The 23349-nt window shown below is 34.6% G+C and overlaps 3 protein-coding genes across 4 annotated transcripts in view; all 3 read right to left on the bottom strand.

Annotated features, from left to right (window-relative positions):
* Positions 1-5139, bottom strand: part of LOC111697430 (ubiquitin conjugation factor E4 A) — a 16925-nt gene extending 11786 nt beyond the window's left edge. The window contains exons 1-8 of the mRNA XM_023467456.1: positions 4960-5139; positions 4552-4728; positions 4003-4060; positions 3810-3893; positions 2902-3160; positions 1885-2010; positions 1109-1266; positions 889-991 (exon numbers count right to left, since the gene is read on the bottom strand). Coding sequence (XP_023323224.1) covers positions 889-991; positions 1109-1266; positions 1885-2010; positions 2902-3160; positions 3810-3893; positions 4003-4060; positions 4552-4728; positions 4960-5125 — 1131 coding nt within the window. The 5' untranslated portion in view covers positions 5126-5139. The remainder of the gene's footprint in view (positions 1-888; positions 992-1108; positions 1267-1884; positions 2011-2901; positions 3161-3809; positions 3894-4002; positions 4061-4551; positions 4729-4959) is intronic.
* Positions 5134-6707, bottom strand: LOC111697587 (transmembrane protein 258). Its single transcript, XM_023467642.1, has 3 exons — positions 6603-6707; positions 5921-5994; positions 5134-5387 (listed from the first exon to the last, which is right to left on the bottom strand). Exons 1-3 carry the CDS (start codon positions 6655-6657, stop codon positions 5268-5270), a joined length of 249 nt encoding a protein of 82 aa, XP_023323410.1. The 5' UTR covers positions 6658-6707; the 3' UTR covers positions 5134-5267.
* Positions 6708-6893: 186 nt separating this feature from the next.
* Positions 6894-22479, bottom strand: LOC111697566 (conserved oligomeric Golgi complex subunit 1). Of its 2 annotated transcripts, XM_023467611.1 has the most exons (20): positions 22393-22479; positions 21774-21883; positions 21284-21355; positions 21078-21145; positions 19086-19201; positions 18556-18635; positions 18270-18344; positions 17715-17793; positions 16596-16690; positions 16089-16228; positions 15651-15755; positions 15215-15384; positions 13676-13802; positions 13023-13235; positions 12395-12707; positions 10967-11039; positions 10288-10569; positions 9304-9376; positions 8973-9103; positions 6894-7246 (listed from the first exon to the last, which is right to left on the bottom strand). In XM_023467611.1, exons 1-20 carry the CDS (start codon positions 22432-22434, stop codon positions 7007-7009), a joined length of 2604 nt encoding a protein of 867 aa, XP_023323379.1. In that variant the 5' UTR covers positions 22435-22479; the 3' UTR covers positions 6894-7006. The 2 variants fall into 2 exon arrangements, with proteins under 2 accessions (XP_023323379.1, XP_023323388.1); XM_023467620.1 differs by lacking the exons at positions 6894-7246; positions 9304-9376 and having other exon boundaries at positions 8987-9103.
* Between the last annotated feature and the right edge of the window lie 870 nt (positions 22480-23349).

The raw sequence follows: 23349 nt of genomic DNA, 5'->3' as shown, positions 1-23349 counted from the left end.
TGTCCCCCCCCTGTCACTAGGCTATAAGGAAAATTATGAAAACCTGGCCCCCCAGATTAATTTTCCCTCACGAGGATTATACTTTCTATGTGATATTTATATTGTATTAATTTTAATCTTCGTGCAATAAATATTTGATATGATTTGATTTGATTTGATTGGTATGTACAGTGTGAACGACCTCTCTTTCCTATGTAGGATTTCAGTGCCTGATGCTGTATTTGAATATGTCAGCCTCTGTATTATTTCACCATTTCAGTAAACGAATTTGCATCGATAAATATTCTGACTACGAACCCGGTACAAAACTATAGGATGTCCCTGCGTGTCCTCTTCGTGCATCGTTTAACATTAGGTCTTACGGGACAAAACAGATACTATATAAAGATTGTATCATTTGAAAACTTATGAAGAATACTATAAAAATGTGTATATAGCAAATATTTTTCTTATAAAATAACTTAAAAAATAAATTTTGATGAACGAAAACCCAAAGGTGTAATTTTTACCAGTGGATTTCATAAGAATTAAATAAGAACATTTTCTATGTTATAAATACAATATCCTTTTACAGATCAAGAACAAAAACTGCACACTGCACAGTTACTATTACTAATCGTTTTTATGTGATGTTCATTTCAAAAACATAAAATAATAAATATTGACTTGTTGTTATTTAAAATTTACTGTAACGAAGTAAAACAGTAAACAGTCAAGGAAATAGTTTTTATTTTCAACAAAAAAAAAAGACTAGACCTAATCAACCATTAACTAATGTTGTTTGTTTACAATAAGAGAAGTTCTAAAGCTGTCCGAATACGTCACAGTAGAATGAAAATGTAATACAAATGCTCAAAGGTAATCATTCCTCACAATAATCCTTTGTACCGGACTGAGTGGATTGCTAAGATATCCCCATTCCCCATCATCTTCGTTATCAGAGGGGTGGGCGAGGAATTTGAATTTGACCGAACATGGATGAGAAATCAACCTAATTGTACCAGCGGGGTGAACTAACTCTAAAAAAGAATATACCCCCCTGTTGGTAATTTAATCTATATTTCCAAGGGATTGTACCTATATCTGAGGCTGGAAGACATGATTGTACCTATATCTGAGACTGGAAGACATGATTGTACCTATATCTGAGGCTGGAAGACATGATTTGCCAAATATCCGACCTAACAAGGTTTCCTCGTATGCTCTACCACTGGACAACTGCTTAGGGAAACTATGTAGGATAAACATCTTTGCTAGAACAGGATCCTTAACATTTTAAGATCAATTTCCCATTCAAATCAAATCAGAGCTGAAAACTTTAGAATGGGATATCCTTAATCCTGATCGGATAATTAATCTGGAGATTAAAAATGAGACGAGAACAAGCAATATTTAATCTCGAGATTAAGAAAAAGAGTGGATTAAGCATTAATCCCGATATCCACCATTCTAAAGTTTTCATCTCAGGTAACACAGAGATTAAATTTCACTTCATTATACAGAATGTGAGGTTTACGTCCCTTGTTTCTATACTACAGCTTTTCCCCCGGATTTTTTGTAATTTTTTTTTTTAAATCTTCTCAAAATTGTTAAACTCATCAATTCTTCCAGTTGAGATTAAAACATCTCTAACATATAAAATATGAAATTTGACCATTGAGAGATCCTTGCAAGAAGAAAATGAGTTTAGTTCCATTTAAATAAACCAAGCTTGAAACTTTTAAATGAGAGGAATAAGTTTAATTCGTTCTCTCTTTACATGGAGATTAACCAAACTCTCTCAAATAAAATCCTAAATTTGACCACTGAGGAATCGGCTAACCTCCCTGTAAAAAGAGAATGAGCTGAACTCAATAAACCAGTTCCCAGCTCTGGATCCATTACCTTGATAAAGTATAGAAGAGGAACAATAGTATGTGTGGAGAATATTATCATTGAAGTATTCTCAATCTTCTGTTTGACATGGTTGAGTATACTGGATACTATCTTCTCTAGTTTATCAGTATGCTCCTACTCCTATTGCATTATAAAATAATAAGAATAAAAAAATACTGGAGTGAACACTTGTCAATATATTTTTACAATAAGACCCAAGGGTCTGTGCAATAGGAAGACGGTTGTATAGACTTAAATTATGATTTTAAATCATCCATTGAACATGAAACGCAGAGTTGTGCAGTGAACAGAACACCATCACGCTACTCACGCGTTGATTATTTTGAACCAGGGTTTCTAACTTGAAAAAATTAAACACCTTATTTGAGAACAATGCTAACGAACCCCCTAATTAGTATTTGTTGTGCATCCTGTTTGGCTCAGTCACATTGGTGTTTTAATATTTCAAGTACAGGGACTGTTTTAATATTTCAAGTACAGGTACTGTTTTAATATTTCAAGTACAGGGACTGTTTTAATATTTCAAGTACAGGGACTGTTTTAATATTTCTCTTTGACTCTCTTCTTAAAGATTTCCGATTCCCAACAGTTCTCTTGAAACCCTAATCTGAATAATAATGCAAAAGATAACGTCATTTTTCTAGATTGAAAAGTGTTACATTATGATAATTTCTCCATAGTTTCTGAAGAAAAAAATCCCTAGTCACTTTGCAGTAGTGAAACAAAAAATGTTTTTTTTATTCAAAAACAAAAAGATGGATCTATCTAATTCATAATTGATCAGACTAAGCTTTTGAGGGTACCGTTGTGTATCGTACATGCCACTCAATCAATGGAGGGTCACTTAAAATCACATTTTTAAGTTCCTTTGAGAAATTGATATTCAAAGTACTGATAAATCTATATTTTAGTAAAGAAAAAAATAGTTTTGAAAAAATATAATTTTTCTGTATTTTCATTTTGATTGGTAAAAATATAACCATCGTAAAATTAAAATGTGCCTACCTTCATTTTAATTGCAAACATATTAATGATATTCTGTAGTGTATCCTGAACCTCGTAGCTGGAGCAGATTATCTCGATGAGCTGGTTCTCAAGGTCCTGCCCGAAGTATAGATCAGGTTCCCTGAACGCTGTCACCAGGTTCCTGATGATCAGCTCCTGCATGCTGGAGATACTGGAGCCCAGCTCTATAGTAGTTTTAGATTCTCTTCTTCGTAGAGTAGTACATCGTTCATAGCATTCAACCAGATAATATATTAACCTAGAGTACAGCGACTATATCAATCTAGAGTACACAGATAATATATCAGCCTAGAGTACACAGGTAATATATTAACCTATAGTACACAGATAATATATCAATCTAGAGTACACAGATAATATATTAACCTAGAGTACACAGATAATATATCAATCTAGAGTACACAGGTAATATATTAACCTATAGTACACAGATAATATATCAATCTAGAGTACACAGATAATATATTAACCTAGAGTACACAGGTAATATATTAACCTATAGTACACAGATAATATGTCAACCTAGCTAGAGTACACAGATAATATATCAACCTAGCTAGAGTAAACAAGTAATATATTAACCTAGAGTACACAGAAAATATATTAACCTAGAGTACACAGATAATATATTCACCTAGAGTACACAGATAATATATTAACCTAAAGTACACAGATAATATATTAACCTAGAGTACACAGATAATATATCAACCTAGAGTACACAGAATATATATATTTACCTAGAGTACACAGATAATATAGCATATTTTTCATCGAAATTATAACATGTCAAGATTAGAGCGAACGTTCGCGAAACATAGTTAATCCATAATTCCCTTTTCATTTTTCAATTAATCTCTCCCTTTCAGTAGCTGATGGTAACTAACCTTTTCTCTGTAAGATGAGAGGAAAAAGATTGTTTAGAAGAATTTGACGAAACCACGTGTTCAGCTGGATTCTCTAACATTAACCTTACAAATCAAAATACTTTCAGTTACAGGTCCAAATAGCCCAAATATTGAAATTCATTTTCTGAATGCTGAGCCCATTGATATGCAATAGATGGAATGTATTTTATTCCTTTCGAATAAAGCTTGCTCTAGAGTTCCCATATCTATCCAGGATTTATTATGAACACCTAAAATAATAATCAAGATTTATTTAAAAATTCAAAACTTAGTTTTAAGATGCCCTCCATTTTAAGCGGAGCATGCCCGATTTGAAGTGGTTCCCTTTAAACCTTTATCTAATGAATAATGTGGAAGATATCGTTGTTATTCTAGTTTGAAAAGTATTTAATTGTAACAGTTTCCAATATCCTCAGGTCACTTTAAAAGAAAAACCACAAAAGAAAATAATCACAACATAGAAATCTCAGAGATCATTCACAGGTTTTGGTGATTCGAAGATTCTATTTAGAAGTCCATTTGAAATTACGTTTTTAAAACCTTGAAGAAAGAAAACAGAACTCTGTCGTCTGTGAACGTTAAAATAAGAATGAATTACTGAGAATAAATAAAATCCCACAAGCCTACCCCCCCCCCCCACTCGCTACCAAAATCTCTCTTTTTCTTTTTTTTGAATTTTTAAACATTAGAAACAGCAAATCTGGCAAAATATAAATATGACCTACAACATCTGCTAGACCACTGAGGAACACGAGCTGAGAGAACGGTCCTCCAATAACACTGTATTTGTTCAGGGTGAAGAGAAAGATCTCCTCAATACTAGAGTTTATCTCCTGAACCTGTCCAGGGGCACCAGGAGTAGCTTCAGGGGTAGCTCCTGGATCAATATCCATCTTCTCTAAACATTTGTTATAATTATTTGGGACGATTTGAAACTTGAAAATTGTTTGTGTCTTAGCATAACTTTTAGAGATTGCTCTTCTTAAACAATTTTTAAACATGTATGTATACATATATTGTTTTCCTCATAAGACCGAATATTTGGCACTTAAACATTTTTTAACAATGTTTATGGAAGTCAGTATATATAGATTATAGATGGATGAAATAAAATAGAATTCTTTTGTACCTGGTGGCGTATCTAATATATTCCTGGATTCAATAGAAGTGTCCTGGTAAGATGTGCTTGTTTCCTGGCGAGAGGTCCTTGTGTCCTGGATCATATTTCTGTACTCAACTGCCAGCTCAGCTGTCGGAAACAGCTGAGAAAACGGGTTCCCGCTCAAATCTCCCATTTCAAATCTCTGAAAAACGACAAAACTAAAAACAAAACTTTAAAACTCAAGAATCACATCACCAATCCTTGCAAACAGGGTTGGATTGAAAACAAAGATTGAGACAAATATAAAATGCAAGATTGATGTTGAGCCTGATGGATCAGATAAAGATCCCGACCCAGAGGAGGAGGAACAGGGTCCCGAACCCCATGAAGATGGACGCTACGGTGGAGATCATCAACTCCTTCTTCAACTCACGGGTAAACTTCGTAGAGGTCACCTTTAAACAAAAGTAAAAATCTTTTAGATGAAATTAAGAAAATATAAAATATGCAGGAAAATATATAAATAAATAAATAAATAAATAAGTATTGATCATGAAAAAGATACCCAATGTGATAATAGGACAACGCATGAAAGAAAATTGTGTTAAGTTTATTACAAAAAAAATCAAAAAGCATCTAATTCGATTTCTAAATAAACACAACTTATACAAGCAGTGCAATATAAAGGTACCAAGATATGTGAACTTATTTCTATTTTTTTCAAGGACCTCCACAAAAATTATACCATTTTACAATTTAATAAAGATTGCTATTTCACTTAGCAAAGTTTGTATTCAAACAATTTCTGACAATTTAAAACCATATACAACCAAATAAAAAAAATGTTTATAAAAAGAAGAGCGTTCGTTATTAACTTATTCCTCTTATATCTTCTATGATTGCAAAGGAAAATACTTTTCGAATCCTGTGAAAGCCAAAACGATACTAATTTGCTATTTATATTTAAAAACCAATATTAAATTGTTACCTCATAAACGAAGAACCAAGCTGTAAAGAAAAGGCCAATACCCAGGAGAACAAGGCACAGATGGGGAAACACTCCTAGAACAATAACAGGGTATTAATTATTGAACAATATAGTAGCAAATCAAATCAGATCAGGGAGTCTTACTTTATCCACCCTCCTGAATTCTTCTAAGACATCTGTCGACCACTTCGCGTATAAATCCGTTGAACTAGAAACCAGAAACTCTTGAACCTCTTCTTTCCCACCCTGGGAGGATGAGAATACTATTGGATAAATCACCGTTTTATCTGTTCTTATTTTTGTCGATCTAATTTTTCTGTCAAGTATATTCAGGGGTGTAGAAAAACCAAAGGAACGGGGGGAAAGAAATTGAGAAGGGAAATGGGAAGAAGTAAAGGGTAGGGAAGGAGCAACAGGATGAGAAAAGGTATGGAAAGGGAAGGCTGGAAGAGAAAGAGAAAGGTAGGGAAGGGGAAAGTTAGGAAAGTGAAAGTTAGTGAAGGAAAGGTAGGTAAGGGATAGGGTAAGGAAGGGTTGGGACGGCAGGGAAGGTAGAGGAAGGTAGAAAAAGGCAGAGAAGAGAAGGGGACGGTAGTTTTGAAACTAAAAAGAAAGCTCCAGACACATGATTCCAACAAACTCAAAAACCATTTTGTTTGGACACTAGGACAATTGGGTTTACCTGGGTTGACCGGAGACGCGTATCTGGAGAGAGTATCAATAGCTGCGATGGTCATCTTGTCTGAAACACAGGGAATAAGAGTAAAGAGAAGAAAAACCAATGCAAATTTTAAAATAGATTAGTTGGATTGTGTTTAGGTAAAATAACTCTTTTGAATTTGAAAACACCTTAAAACAATTATTGCGTTGACTAAATATTATAATCTTCGTAAACTATGGCAGGTAATAAAATAAATATCTAATTTTATAAAGTTTATCACAGTGAAAATCACGCTGGAGACCTAGCAAAATAATAGTTCAAAACTCCTTTATTGTAGTTTTGAAAAGAAGTAAACAATATACATATTAAATAAGTTAAAAATTCTGAATTTTAAAGATGGCGGTTTAGGAATATACTGAAAGATGTCAACTAGCGGCTCCGAACCATGAAGAACTCATTGATCCAAAAAAGCTAGCGGCAGTTGCAGCTACCGGTGACCGGTCACGTTTGCGAGCTGCCGTCGGCTTTTTTACATCAAGAGAGTTGGTCGGCCGGTCAGATCGGCCTGTTCGAGGAAGCTCCTGGTGTTTGGTTAGAGCGGAGAGAGGGAGTAGATGAAACCTTCCTCCCGGAGCAGGGTTCACGTTCATTATATTGGATACGTCCTGAAATACAAACGAATAAGGTAAATGAAAAACTAAGGTATTTTTTGTTACATATCGCATAAAAACGAAAATTCTTTCCGATCTGAATAAAATCGAGAGAAAAAAAATATTAAGAAAAATCGAGACACCTAAATTCTCACAACAAGCATGAGAGAATCTGACAAATCATCTCTGATTTTTCTTGGTGTCAGACAATTTTAAACATACATAAATAATAATGCCAAGTTTTTGTATAAACTGTTTTAGTGCAACTTCGGTGTTTACCGAACTAATACAACATATTTATATGAATCAATATGAATTTGCAGTAAAACTAATCTGTGAAGAAGATTCCTTGGATTTGTATTAGAACTAACCTGTAAAGAAAATTCCTTGGATTTGTACTAGGACTAACCTGTGAAGACGACCCAGTGGATTTGTACTAGGACTAACCTATGAAGACGACCCAGTAGGTATATTGTAGGACTAACCTGTAAAGACGACCCAGTGGATTTGAAAAACTAACCTGTGAAGACGACCCAATGGACTTGTAAAACTAACCTGTGAAGACGACCCAGTGGACTTGTAAAACTAAGCTGTGAAGACGACCAAGTGGACTTGTTAAACTAACCTGTGAAGAAGACCAAGTGGACTTGTAAAACTAACCTGTGAAGACGACCCAGTGGACTTGCAAAACTAACCTGTGAAGCCTACCAAGTGGACTTGTAAAACTAACCTGTGAAGACGACCCAGTAGGTATATTGTAGGACTAACCTGTGAAGACGACCCAATGGATTTGAAAAACTAACCTGTGAAGACTACAAGTGGACTTGTAAAACTAACCTGTGAAGACGACCCAGTGGACTTGTAAAACTAACCTGTGAAGACTACCAAGTGGACTTGTAAAACTAACCTGTGAAGACGACCAAGTGGATTTGTAAAACTAACCTGTGAAGACTACCAAGTGGACTTGTAAAACTAACCTGTGAAGACGACCCAGTGGACTTGTAAAACTAACCTGTGAAGACGACCCAGTGGATTTGTACTACGACTACCATGTGAAGACGACCCAGTGGATTTGTACTAGGACTAACCTGTGAAGACGACCCAATGGATTTGTACTAGGACTAACCTGTGAGGACGACCCAGTGGATTTGTACTAGGACTAACCTGTGAAGGCGACCCAGTGGATTTGTACTAGGACTAATCTTTGAAGGCGACCCAGTGTATTTGTAATAGAACTAATCTGTAAAGGCGACCCAGTGGTTTTGTACTAGGACTAATCTGTGAAGGCGACCAAGTAGGTATATAGTAGGACTAACCTGTGAAGGCGACCCAATGGATTTGTACTAGGACTAACCTGTGAAAGCGAGCTAGTAGGTATACAGTAGGATTAACCTGCGAAGACGACCCAGTAGATATGTAGTAAAACTAATCTGTGAAGACAACCCAGTGGACTTTTTAAACTAACCTGTGAAGACGACCAAGTGGACTTGTAAAACTAACCTGTGAAGACGACCCAGTGGACTTGTAAAACTAACCTGTGAAGAAGACCAAGTGGACTTGTAAAACTAATCTGTGAAGACGACCCAGTGGACTTGTAAAACTAACCTGTGAAGACTACCAAGTGGACTTGTAAAACTAACCTGTGAAGACGACCAAGTGGACTTGTCTAACCTGTGAAGACGACCCAGTGGATTTGTAAAACTAACCTGTGAAGACGACCCAGTGGACTTGTAAAACTAACCTGTGAAGACGACCCAGTGGATTTATATGAGGATATAATCGGTATGCGGTCCTGTGGAACTAACGGAGATAAACCGGTTAGTTCACGCGCACAACAACGCCGCACTCGAGATTCTATTTCACTGGAGAAAACTAAAATATCCAGGTTTATGTAACAAAATAAAAAATAATGATGAATAAAAAATATTTGTGATAAGATTAAGTTAAGGAATGAACAATGGTTGGTATAAAAGTAAGAAAAACTTCTACAAAACTTTCAAAATTCCATAATGAGAGACTGAGAAGGATTTTGACAATCATATAATGTAATTAGTCTTTAAAACTTGGATTTCCTGACAAATCAAATGGATCGATATTGAACTCGATTTTTTCAATGAGTTCAGACAAGCGTGGACTTAACTCCTCCTGGAAATATTTAGAATTTGTTTAATCATCGGTTTTTTCTTTTTAGAGTTTGAGTTGGTTTATTTGAAACATTTGACTTCACTTACTAACATCCCATTATCCAATTCAAATAAAAAATCTTTCTGAATAATTTTAAAAAAGCTGTCCAACCCTTTTCTACTGGGTGTCTCAAAAAACATGGGAATTCAGTGACGAATTGGATATAGTATTTGTTATGAATTAGCATTGTAATACCTAATTTATTTTATGAAAAGGGTAAAAGACTGTAAAGATGTGCAGTGAAAACGGACAAGTTTACTCTGTTTGTATAATGCAATTTTCTTGTTTTACTAAGTACAACCGTATGCAGTCAAAACATAAACAAAATCTGAACATAGCAGACGAAACTTTTAGAGATTACAGCTTTCTCAGTAGGTATCACTATACTAAATCATTTATTATTAAAAGAATTATTTAAAAAACTATATTGAATTCCTCACTGAATTCCCATGTTTATTGGGACACCCTGTATCATCCTTACGAAAATAAAAACATTCCACACATTAACTGATGGCATAGCCACTATTTTCATATTCCTTTATGTCATAGTCTTGATTTACAATGGAATCCTTTAAACCTTAATCTGATCAAAAAGGTTGGAGATACTGTGGTATTTCTGACTCGGAAAAGTGTTCAATTGTGATAACTTCTTATAGGCAAGAAATGCGTGAATCACATTCTCATAGAAACTGCAAATGAAAATAAACCGTTTAATGAAAAAAAATTGACATATAATTCATACTTTTTCAGGCAAAGCTTTCATGGTTACCGTGGTAAATCGGCCAATGTTATCTTTGCATTGTGGGTCACTTTAATTTACGCTTCAGTCCCTTTAACAATGAATGGGTTAGTTGTATTGTTTAAAATCTTACCTTATACTCCCTGGAGAGAAGCATAGTCTCCGCAAACCTCAGGTTGAAAGAGAGCTGAAGAGCCAGGTTTTGAGCTAGTTTATTCTCCAGTAGACACTCCACATAGGAGACTAGAATCTCCAGTACTGATCTGGACACCTGGAGCAGAACGGATGCGGGAATGGCTGATGGATGAGCTCTGTGTATTTTAAGAGCAAGGTTGAATAGGATTGATGTAAGGTGTAAGGAAGGAGTTCCTGGAACACGGATAATACTATTCACGTCTCCACTCTCACCACTCTCCTATACAACATTTTACTTTTCTTATATTTATGTCAACGAACTATTTTTGTATAAACAGTGCACTTCGAAAAATGTATTCTGGCAGAATTTCTTCTGGAAAAGTACTAAGGCTTATATATTCAAATCCTCCTACATCCTTGAAATCATCCTTGAAATCATCAGACTGACCCATCTGGTTTTTTGAGATTTGGGATGTAAATCAGAAAAATAACAGTTCAAAGTTCAAAGTCTAGCCCCCCCCCCCCCAGTTCCTCCCCACAACTCTTAATTAATAAAAAAATGTGCAATTTAAAAATGGTTGTAATCAATTTGTAACCACGGCCCGTCTAGTTGAGGATGTAAGTGTAAACTACAGACAAAGCCGGGTATTCAAATAGCATAAAATACTAATTCCTACCTGAATCTTGACTGTATCCCAGGCTGGTAGAATATTTAAAACATCTTCTCCTTTTACTGAGTTTAACTCCTCCCTAAGAGACAAAAGGTTAATATTTAAAGTTGTTTATTACAACCAAAAACGACATTTTTTGGCCAGAAGTTTAGATAACTCATTTTTAGTTTAAAAATGTGAAACAATAAAATAATAATATTTTTTTGAAAACATTTTTTTTGTCACCAGGACATTATCGGGTTGTCACGATCAAATCTCGGAATTTTTCAATTGCGAAAGTTTGGTGTTGTTTGGGTTTAAATTGATCTGCCAGGGGTTGTAATCTGGCAGCACATTCATCCATCCACGCTTCATTCATACTGAGAAGAGGGTAGACAAGATTCTAGCTGCCTAAGGGCTTCTTAGGCCTGAGAATAGTAGAATGCAGGAATACTTTCGATATACCGGAATGAGGTTCAGGTGGCTTACAGACGGGAAACATCACACTCATTGCTCCCAATCATTTGTAAGTCCGGATGGGATACTTCTAGTTACTGGCTTTGGACAAGTATGCTTAACTTCAGTGAGCTTTTATTTTTTGTTTATTTGGTGTTTTAATCTTTAGACCCCAGTTAGGGGCATATTGAGAACATCTGCATAGAGTCTATAGATTCAGTAGGTAACTATTTATATCACTGTTGGTAAATGCTTTTTGAATATTTTAGGATTTCTAGCGTTTTCAACTTCTCCCGGGATACTGTTCCATAAATTCACTACTCTTTGACTAAATATTTGGCACTAAATTGGCTAACGAGAACTGGTGTCATACACGTACATAATTTACAGCATTTTTACGAGAATTATTCTATTTTACACAATAGTTTGCGCAGTGACCAATAGCTGTAGTGCCAAGATCCCCCTTGTAACATAAATATAAAACATAAATAAACATATTAATTTTAATTTCTATAGGGGAGGGGGTGTAGTTAGCTGTAGGACCTGGAGAGACTTTTCACATGTGGAGTCAGTCAAATATTTGGTTAAATTATTATAAATTATTATTATTATTATTAATTGACAACCCGTCGTTCAGTTTGGAGAGACTTTTCACATGTGGAGCCAGTCAAATATTTGGTTAAATTATTATAAATTATTATTATTATTATTAATTGACAACCCGTCGTTCAGTAAAGTTGGGGCCGGCGCTCCTGTCAACCGAGTTTATCATTAAAACAGATCAGATTGAAACCGATTATGATTATTACTTTTGAAACTTAACGAAAAGGAACAAATTTCATTTATTAATTGACACTGATTAGGTTAATTCTTTCTAATTCATTTGTAAAAATATTCTGTATAGTATACATAGTACATACACTATACATACTATATTAAACAAAGATTTACTCTGTGTTTGGCAGTTGATTCATTATACTACATTTTATAAAATTTCACCTGAATTCTTCTAAGACATCTGTCGACCACTTCGCGTATAAATCCGTTGAACTAGAAACCAGAAACTCTTGAACCTCTTCTTTCCCACCCTGGGGACTCTGTAGGCTCACCGTTAAGGTTTTTACAAGAACAGGTAAACTCTGGAGAACTCTGGCAAGAAATAAAGTTGTTTGTTTCTTCTCCTGTTCCCCGCGTGTACTGCTGATGTGTCCGACCAGCTCCTTCAGCCCGGAAATAAGCGAGGTTCGGAAATGGTTTAATACTGCTCCGGAATCTTTGAATCGATCAAATGGACCTTTTTCAGTCTCCTCAACTGAAAAAAATATCAAACATAACAGTAAAGTTAAAATTCTTGATATTGTAGAACTGAAAGATGTATTCCCCCAAAAAATATTTGATTATGTATAAAAAAAATGCCAGTGAAAAAGTGACTATACAGTGCAAAATTTTGTAATCCAGGAAAAAGCATCTAGAAGCAGAAGTACTACAGGACATGATACGTTGACTCTTGGTTGAATGATAATAATAATAATACTAATAATAATAATGTAATAATAACTTATACGAAAGAAAAGCTTAGATCGGGATAATTTATTTTTTTAATCTAAGCTGATTAATTATCTTTTACCTTTATTGTATGCTAGAACTTCCGACCAAATGATTGCAAGCTCGGTGTCGAAGGTTGCTGAGACTGCTTTGACCTCGCTACTCCATCCTCGAGATTTCAAAGTAAGGCTGGCCTCTCCCTCAGCTCTAGTCCACAGGGAGGACAGATCCCCTCCAGCCTCGCCCCAGATGTAGGCACCGAGGTTAACCTCTGTATCACAGTTGGCACTTTTTTCTAAAATAAGAACAGGTTTTATCAAGTTCAAGTCTGTGTAATAATGTTTTCAAAAAAATAATGAGGGGTTTGGTTATTACGTCTTTTCATGTGGTGGAGTCTAACAAAAGGGCAAGTCAAAAAAATTGCGACTTTACCATAAACTTAATGGACTAATCCCTATATCTTAGAACCCTGATGGCGTAAAACTTTGATATTTCAAACTTAGATTATTTGATCTAACAGAATTCATAGTTTGAATTATCTAATGTCTACGACATTGGGTTGTAAAGCTAAAGGGTAAAGACTCAATTTCTTTGAAAATGTTCTTAGTTTCAATTCTGCCAACATTGAAAACATGTTAAAAATTCGGAATCCAAATCTGTGAATGCAATTTTTGCATCTAAACATTGGTAGAACTAAGGTCGGAGAAATTTTCAAATTGTAATGTTAATTATTACCTTTTATGTCTGCCTGTAGCCTGGCTAGAACCTTGTCTATATTAGCCGAGATGAGAACCTGAACCCTCACTAGAACTGTCTCCCTGTACAAGTTCTCCCAAACATCAATACTACTCCCAACCACGTTCTGAATATTTAAAATAGTATAGAAAAAAATCCGTGTCGCCTTTACAAGTTAAAAAAATATAAAAGAGTTAATAAACCTGAAATAAAGCATTTTCAATTAAGATTTCTTTGTAAAAATTTCTTTGCAGATTTACACAGCATCAAATCAAATCAAATCACAAGGGGCGGGGATGGCAATGGACTCCAGTAATGGATTGGAGGATCAAGTCCTTTCCGTGTCCTGGTTTTTCAGTCTGGACTTCTTCCTATTTTTAAAACATCCCATCAACATTTGTTTGTAAAGTGCGAAGTTCCTTGCCGCACGACCAAGTTTGAGTCATGCCTTACTTTTGGACCAACGTCATACAAAATGTACCCTGTAACCGGGCTAAAATTGCATGACAGAGGTCTACCCAGCGAGCATTTTGTTTCAAATGTATATTTTGAATTAGATAAAACTAGTGAGCATATTGTTTAAAACTTGTTAGCTTAATTAAATTTGCAATTAATGTAAGTCATTGAAACTAGTTAAAACATTATTTGATTAGCTAGTGAATTAAATGTATGTATAGTAATGTAATGTATGTAGACAAGGAAGAAAATTTACTGAATTTAGTCTTTTTGCAATAAAACTAGGAAAACATCTTCCTCACTGTTACTCAGATACGGTTTAAATCGTTAAATCCAAAGTTGGTCCGGTCCAATAGTAGAAGATAAGAGATAAGGAATGTATCTGAATAGTTTACAGTGTATACTCGTTCATGACGTCATTGGCTGCAGTATTGGTTTTTAATTAAAAAATTCAACATTAAAACTCTAATTATCAAATAAATTAATGCTTGTAATGGCTAAAAATGGTCGGAAATGAACGACACGGTAATAAAATTCTAAATTTGTTTTATCAGTTATAGGATAGGATGCTCTACTAAAATAAACCTAAAATTGCAATTTTGTTACGCATCTTATTTGTATGAAAAATACCAAATTTTTTTAAAACTAAATTTATTAATCTTTAAGTACAGTTTTCATTTAGTTTAAAGCAGAATTTTAAGCCGGTAAAGTGAGCAGGGCCTAAAAGAGGCCAAAAATTTTCAATCCAAACATTGCAATCTGTTTTAAGATAAAGTTTATCCACAAAGATATATTAAAGTAAAGTATTTCTACAAATTACGTAAAAAAAAGGTTTTCGGTGAGAGATATGCTTCAACAGTCCTAAAATCTTTCTGAATTATGGAAAAGACGACATTCTGTAGCTTCTTATTTGATATTTGAACCATTATAAAGTCTGGTTTTGCGTATAAATCCCAGTGCCTCCTCTTCTTTTTTACCAGGCTCTTTGGGTGAATCTAAATGGGGGATCACCAAATATTTCGTCGAAAACACCTTTTACTCGAAATAAAATGTCCCTTTAATAAAGTGATAAAAAGGATATACCTGTGTAGCAGTAGACCACTGTTTGTAAGGTGAATACTCCTGTAGGAGGGACCAGATTCCCTGTCTAACTCCTGATACCCCCTGGAGGTTGAGGATATCCTTGAGGAGACTGGAGACCTCCTCCCTAACCTCCACCTCAACACCCTCCAACCAACTTGACATCTTATTCACTATGAGGGGAAATGTTCAGAAAATATGAGATTCATTAAAACTAACTATTTTTGAATTTTCAAACATTTGGAAACAAAATACAAATTTATAAGAATAAAATCCAGCACCCCTCTCATTATTCTTTTAATCCACCCCAAAACGCAGACAAATAAAATGTTTATTAATGAGATACTATTGTATTGCAATTACTGCTTGTTTTCGTTTAAATGTAAATTAAACATATTAAGAAAATGTTCAAAAAAAACGTTGATCAAGGATTAGGTACCTATTTCTTTTTGTTGTAAATCTAAGTATATTTTGGAGAGACGAGGTTTAAAGTTGAGAACAGGGCTAGGGAGATATCTTCCTATAGCACCCAGACTAGTCTTATCTAAACATTTATACAATAAGTATTTAAAAAATCTAATTAAGGTTTATTGTGGTACATCTATAACTAACTGTAATCTACTCAATGGACATTGGACATCTTAAAGTTTTTTCTCATAATTAAACATTATGGCCTATATTATTTTAGTTTACCAAGATTTTGATAGCTTTCTATCTTACAACAATGTAGCAAGGTTATTCTTTATTTACTATTGAACACAAGGAAAAATGTTCTTTTTTAATCAAAACCATAAAAAATGATTTTAAAGCTTGGATAAGGGCGGACAATGTGCGTTCCATGTTACCTAAAGGTTGGCCAATGGGTGTTCCATGTTACCTATTAGAGCAAGAGATGGTTCTGAGTCCGGACTGCTAAGCTTGTTAACTACAACTTTAAGCCGAGTTTCTCCAGTAAATATACTTGATACACAGTCAACAGTACTGATTATCCCTCGGAGAAATCCGCAAATTGAACTCCTTCAAAATAAAAAAACTCATGAAAAATGTTATGGATCATTGATATTCATACACTAGGTAGTGTGAAGGAAATATTAAATCATTTTTACGGTGGTGTGAATGAAATATTGAATATTTTAAAAGTTGAAATTACAAAATCAACAATTCAATAAAACCTTTTATTTAGCAAGGAGATTGAGGGTATCCTCAAAGTTACGCTAGAAGAATAAGGGTACTGCAGTGTCTTAGGTATATCAGTCCAACAAGATCCAGGTTGGAGAACCCAGACCGCGTTCGGTTGACCAACACTCACCCCCCCCCCCCCTGTCATCCGAAGATGAAGTACCACCACGGGGCAGTGTAAACAGCTTAAGAATCTAAATCTTACCTAGCTGACTCGCTTCGTCCCCGTATTTTCGCCTGGTTCAAACATTCTCTTCTTAGTTCCAAGAAGTCATCAAAGATGTCACTGGAGCTGGCCCCCTAGATTTAGTTAAACTAATATCTTAAAAGATATTAATAAATTTAAAAAAACCTCCCCCCTTCCCCCCCCCAAAAAAAATAAATAGGATTTTTAACAAAGAATATTAGTAAGAATATGTACGATGAAATTTAGTTTTGAGTGATTTCAAATCCGACTTTAGTGGACGTCCTTCTCCAACTTTCCAAACTTTTTATAAAAGGACTGTTGACTTGTAAAGAAAAGAAGCGCTCCATTTGTAACTTCATACTTCTACTTCATAACGGTACCCTTTAAACCTATTTTTGGGTACAATGAGGAAGATATCGTCGCTTTTCAGAAAAAAAACACAACAGTTGAATTCTGTTAATTTCCTTAACCCTATTTGGCCGGCCTGGGGGGGGGCATCAGTTTGACCCCCCCCCCCCGTATCGTTTTTGCGAAAACTCTAAAAGTATTTGAGCTAGGAAGCTCACATTTTCTGGCTTTTCTAACTAACATTTGTCCCCCACTTAAGACTAAAAGCTGGGCTATTATACCTACTGCCTAAGCCGGCTAAAAGCTGGCCTATTATACCTACTGCCCGAGTCCTCAGGCATACTGCCTAAATGCCTTATTTTACCTATGCCAGACTGAATCTATATTTAGACATACTTCCAGCATTGGATTTCACCATTTTATAGCTCTTTGGAAAGCCTTCAAAAAAGCAAGCAGATTGCACAATTTTTACTAAGAAATTTAGAACAGACGCCTTCACAGGGAATTTGCACATTTTCAGTTTTTCTTGAATAAATATTTACGTTATAAAAATGTTTTTCACATTTGAATTTCACAATAAGAAAATAGAGGGGGAAGGGGTCAATTTGGCCCCTCTCCCCCGGACACCCAGTCAGTAAACCAGACGTCAGGCTAAATAGGGTTAATTTGCGCCTCTCGTTCATACCGTTATGAATCGGACGTGCCCACTCCATAAAAGAAATTCACTTAAACTTAAAAACATCTACAGTGTTGTCACCAATTATTCATAATAATTAATATTTTTCTTACTTTTAGCAGAAGAAGAGCAGTTAGAGCATCCACAGCTTGATCTTTGTTTAAATCTAGATTCATCAGCTGATCCTTTGCACTTAAAAATAAACATTTTTTATTTGCTATCTTGCAATAGTTAGTTACTTTTAAACTCACGGAACTTTTGAACTGACAGAATTTAGAAAGGGTGGCGGGGAGGATAAGATAATTTTTACAATTTTATATTAATCTTTTTTGAAAAATTGTTTAAAAAGGAAAATATTTTTCCCCTAATTCATAGAAGAAAAAAAACCGTTAAAAAATTGCAAAAACATACCCAACATCTGAAAGGGAAGGTTATTTTCAAACAGGGCGGAGGAAATAATTATTCAAGAAAATTTACAGCACTGACAGAATCAGTCTGAATTTAATCAACTGAGAAGTAATTATTATATCGGCTAAAACTCTGAACTATTGGCTGATGAGAAAAAAAACATTGGTCTTGATTAGAATAAGGTAAAGATTGCAGAAAGTATTAATTTGGGGGGGGGGGGGAGTAACATGGTTTTTTATGAGATTTACAGATTGTATTACCTGTTAATTATACTGTTATAGAAGTTATTAATAGTAGCGTACTGTCTGGATACAACAGGAAACCATTGTTTTATTCTGAACATAAAACAATTTGTCATTTGTGCAGGGAATTATAAAAAAGCATAGTTTTTTTTTTAGTTTCCCTTTTAGAAACATCGGATAGAGTTTAAAGTATTTTAAATAGAATAATAATTTAGTCACGGTTCACCCTTTATACCCCTTTTTTTGTTCGCGAACACTCTCTTTAAATGAAAAAATTATCTTCTGTCAATCTTCCACAGTTTACCTATCTGGGGTAATCCCTCCTCCCTGATCCATGAGAAGACCAGTGTTTACATGCTGGGCCAACAGATAAAGTTCAGCGCCCTGGAATGACATTGGACTTCAATGACACTAGGATATGTTTATCTAATGTACTAAATGAAAATACAAAAGGACCGCAAAGTGATCTGAAGCTTACTACAAAAATGTTTTAGAAACAACTCAGTGTTGACAGATAAAAAAGATATTTGAAGAAAAAACTTCAAATTATGCAAAGTCCTAAAAACGTCAGGTTCCTTTCATTGATAAAATCTAAAATTGACATTGAGTTACAATGAGACCTTTACTGGAGAAGTCAACAATGAGGCCCTTTCAACAGGAATTTGTCTCTTAAAAAATATTTCCGAAAATTATAAAACTCGCTTTCTACAGTTACACAATACAATTGTACAATTCACAAAAGTGGACGCAATTAAGTGGTCACAAATTGTACAAACTAAAGTGGACGCACACATGAAAACATGCTTACAGCTTTATATAAAAATCTTGTAGAACCTGTAACAGATTTCCCGTCTCTACAGCTGCCCAAATTTTCTCCGGAACTATCATCAACAGTTTTATACTGGAAGCAACATACAGATACGGTAGGTTTAATCCAGTAGGTCCGGATTCTAAATAGGTTTATAATATTTAGAGGAGGTTTAATCCAGTAGGTCCAGATTCTAAATAGGTTTAAAATAAATAGAGTAGGTTTAATCCAGTAGGTCCGGATTCTTAATAGGTTTAAAATAAATAGAGTGGGTTTAATCCAGTAGGTCCGGATTCTAAATAGGTTGATTATATCTAGAGGAGGTTTAATCCAGTGAGCTCGGATTCTTAATAGGTTTATAATATCTAGTGTAGGTTTAATCCAGTAGGGCCGAATTATAAATAGATTTATAATATCTAGAGTAGGTTAAGTCAAGTAGGCCCGGATTCTAAATAGTTTTATAATATCTAGTGTAGGTTTAGTCAAGTAGGCCCGGATTCTAAATAGGTTTATAATATCTAGAGTAGGTTTAATCAAGTAGGCCCGGATTCTTAATAGTTTTATAATATCTAGAGTAGGTTTAGTCAAGTAGGTCCGGATTCTAAATAGGTTTATTATATCTACGGCAGGTTTAATCCAGTAGGCCCGGATTCTTAACAGGTTTACAATATCTACGGCAGGTTTAGTCAAGTAGGGCCGGATTCTAAATAGTTTTATAATATCTAGAGTAGGTTTAATCCAGTAGGGCGGGATTATAAATAGCTTTATAATATCTAGTGTAGGTTTAATCCAGTAAGCCCGGATTCTAAATAGGTTTATAATATCTAGAGTAGGTTAAGTCAAGTAGGCCCAGATTCTAAATAGGTTTATAATATCTAGTGAAGGTTTAATCCAGTAGGGCCGGATTATAAATAGCTTTTTAATATCTAGAGTAGGTTAACCCTATCCCTGCTGGGGTACTTGAAAACCAGGATATGCTGGGGGGGGGTCAATTTGACCCCCCTCTAAATCCCAAGTTTGATGTCCAAATATGACAAATGATACATCATTAGAAAGCTCTTGTGCTCTACTTTTAGAATCTGCAAAAAAATTTGCAAATTTGCAAAAATTTAATTTTTTATCGCAAAATCCAGTTATATAGTAAAATATTTGCAAAAAAAATTTTTGTCCAAAAAATGAAAAATTATACATTTTTGAAAAGTCCTTGACCATGCCATTTCAAATATGCAAAAATTTTTGCAAAATTTTAAATAACCTGATTTTTAATCAAGAAAAACTAAAAATGTGCAAATTTCCTTTGGCAGGTTGTTTGCAAAAAATTTGCAATTTTTTTTTCGCAAATCAAGTAGGCCCGGATTCTAAATAGTTTTATAATATCTAGAGTAGGTTAAGTCAAGTAGGCCCGGATTCTAAATAGGTTTATAATATCTAGTGAAGGTTTAATCCAGTAGGGCCGGATTATAAATAGCTTTTTAATATCTAGAGTAGGTTAAGTCAAGTAGGGCCGGATTCTAAATAGGTTTATAACATCTAGTGTAGGTTTAATCGAGTAGATCCGTATTTTAAATAGGTTTAAAATAAATAGAGTAGGTTTTATCCAGTAGGTCCGGATTCTAAATAGGTTGATTATATCTAGAGGAGGTTTAATCCAGTGAGCTCGGATTCTTAATAGGTTTATAATATCTAGTGTTGGTTTAATCCAGTAGGCCCGGATTATAAATAGCTTTTTAATATCTAGAGTAGGTTAAGTCAAGCAGGACCGGATTCTTAACAGGTTTATAATATCTAGTGTAGGTTTAATCCAGTAGGGCCGGATTATAAATAGGTAGAAGTAAGGTAAAAGTAGGGTAAATACTATAAATATATAGTTAAATTAAAATGGTAGGGTAGGAAATTAACATCTCGGCTAAATATTTAAATATTAGAGTAGGTATTAAATAGGTAGCAGGGTAGTGGGTAGGGTAAGCTTTAAAAAGATTCCAGAACGATCCAGTGACTTTCAATATTAGTTTTTATACCCGTGTTTCTTGGAACTGTGTATATCAGAGACTGCTTCGGAAGGTTTAAGGTAGATTTTTGCATTTCACTGATAGAAAATATTCCTTTGGTTTGTAACCCTAGATTTTTTCAAATTTTTATTGTGAAAATGATTTTAAGATAATTTTTACAATTTTATATTAATCTTTTTTGAAAAATTGTTTAAAAAGGAAAATATTTTCCATGCCTGACACTGTCTATGATGGATGTAGAACTTGTTTTCATATTCTGTATTGTATCTGCTGCCTCGATCAGGTCCCTTTAAAACAAATTATCCATTAAAGCCTAAAGGGACTGCACACATAACTTCAAATGACTCAATTTAAAGACCGGGATGATCGATACAAACCGACACCCTTTGAACCTTAATTTATATATGCAAAAAAACCGATATTTTTTTAACTTAACAAGAAAATTGCTCAAAAACCCTAATAAAAAAATTGTCGATTTTAAAAATCGCAAATCAAGGATATCTTAACTTTATTTACTGAGATTAAAGTTAAGTACCGATTTAATTCTGGCATGTAAGATGGAGTGTCGCTTAAAGTTTTTAATGTCGAGGTCTTGAAAAAGAATAGATATAAGGATATCATGATCAAGGTCAGTATTGAGGTCAGGATCAATATCCCTATCATTGATCATTGATCCATTCAAAGTCAAGTTCATGGTCCACCTACCTGTATCTTTCTCCGACCATAACTCTGAGCTCCTCCCTCTTCGAGTCTACCTCCCTCTGCAGTCTCCTGGCCACACCCTCCACCACCTCTACCCCACTCACACTCAGCAACTGTAATCAAATATTTTTCGTTAGAACAAAAAACAAATATTGATTGAGAAAAAGACATAACAGAATTAGTCCAAAATAAACAGGAAATTGAATATAATATGTATGCACTCCTGCTAGTGTTCCGCCATGCACGATTCACAACAGTACCCTTTGAACCTTAATCTGAGTAACAATAAAGAAGATATCGTTAGTTTTCAGAAACTAAAAACTGTCAATTTTCTTTATTAGTGTTCGCAATTCACTTTTAAAGGGAATCAACCAAAACTTAAATAAAAACCAAAGATACATTTAACACCGTTGCTCAGAAAAAAGTTCAACGGTTACCGTTGTGAATCGATCACTTGAAATTTTGCGTTGACAGTCCTTAAGAACCAGTATTTTAAGATCTAAAAGTATTGACTAATACTAAAGAATAAAAAGTGTAATCCTAAAAATTTTATATATAAAAGGCCAATTGGAGAGCTTAAAAAGTTCTTATAAAGTATGAATAATGATGATACAAAAATAACCTGATCCGGATCCAGATCTAGAAGATTAATTGCCTGCGTCATTTTTCTGAAATTTTAGTTTTTTAAATTTTTCTAACTTACAATAAGATGTCAGTATTTACAGAGTTTTTAAATTCTAAATGGACACAAGACGGTAAATAACGTTTGCGTATTGTCAAAGAATGTATAAAATGTGAGTTTAAAGAAGTGGTGGAGAAGATACTGTATAGATACTGTATATATATTTTTAAGTAGACACCAAATCCGTTAAATCAAAGCATTGCAGTTAACTTAAGACAAAGATTTATAAACATTATGCATACTGATTTATTACTTATGTACATTGAAAAATCCCCCCCCCCTTCTTTAAATTAATGTTTTAATTCTACTTTGAGTTAGTTAATTTTAATGGAAACGAGGGGATAAAGAAACAGATTGACAGCCCAATTTAATTTTTAATCTAATAAAGCATAAACATTATCAATCTAGAAATTGAAGGAAATAATTCTAATATATTTGCTACTGTATTGTGTCTTTTTTCGAATCCTGATCAATGAGTATTGAAATTGAGAGTGATCCTATTGATTAGGATGAAACTCAAGGTTGAGTTCGAACCCTGCTCCAGGAGGAGGTTGACCAGGAGGAGGAAACCCTGCTCTTGGAAGGTTTCCGAGCATAAACCTTGCTCCGGGAGGAGGATTCATCTGCTCCGGACCCGGAGGAGCTGAAGGATCAAGATGCGGAGGACCTCGAGGAGCTCGACTAGGAGCCCGAGGCTGGGCGAAGAAGGGGATTGGGTCGAGGGGTGAGGGGAAGAGAGGGGATAAGGCCAGAGGTCGAACCTCCGGCTCCAAGGATCATTTAGAATCCTGTAATTTTCCGGAGGCAAGATCTGTCATATGAGGATATCTGACCTTCTTTTTATCCAACTCATCCTAGAGCAAATATGGATTAAAGGGTTACCAACAAATGATAAGA

Source organism: Eurytemora carolleeae, unplaced genomic scaffold, assembly GCF_000591075.1.
Source record: "Eurytemora carolleeae unplaced genomic scaffold, Eaff_2.0 scaffold104, whole genome shotgun sequence".
Taxonomy (NCBI): Eukaryota; Metazoa; Arthropoda; class Copepoda; order Calanoida; family Temoridae; genus Eurytemora; species Eurytemora carolleeae.
Note: the sequence above shows the minus strand (reverse complement) of the source record. Positions and strands in the feature narration are given on the sequence as shown.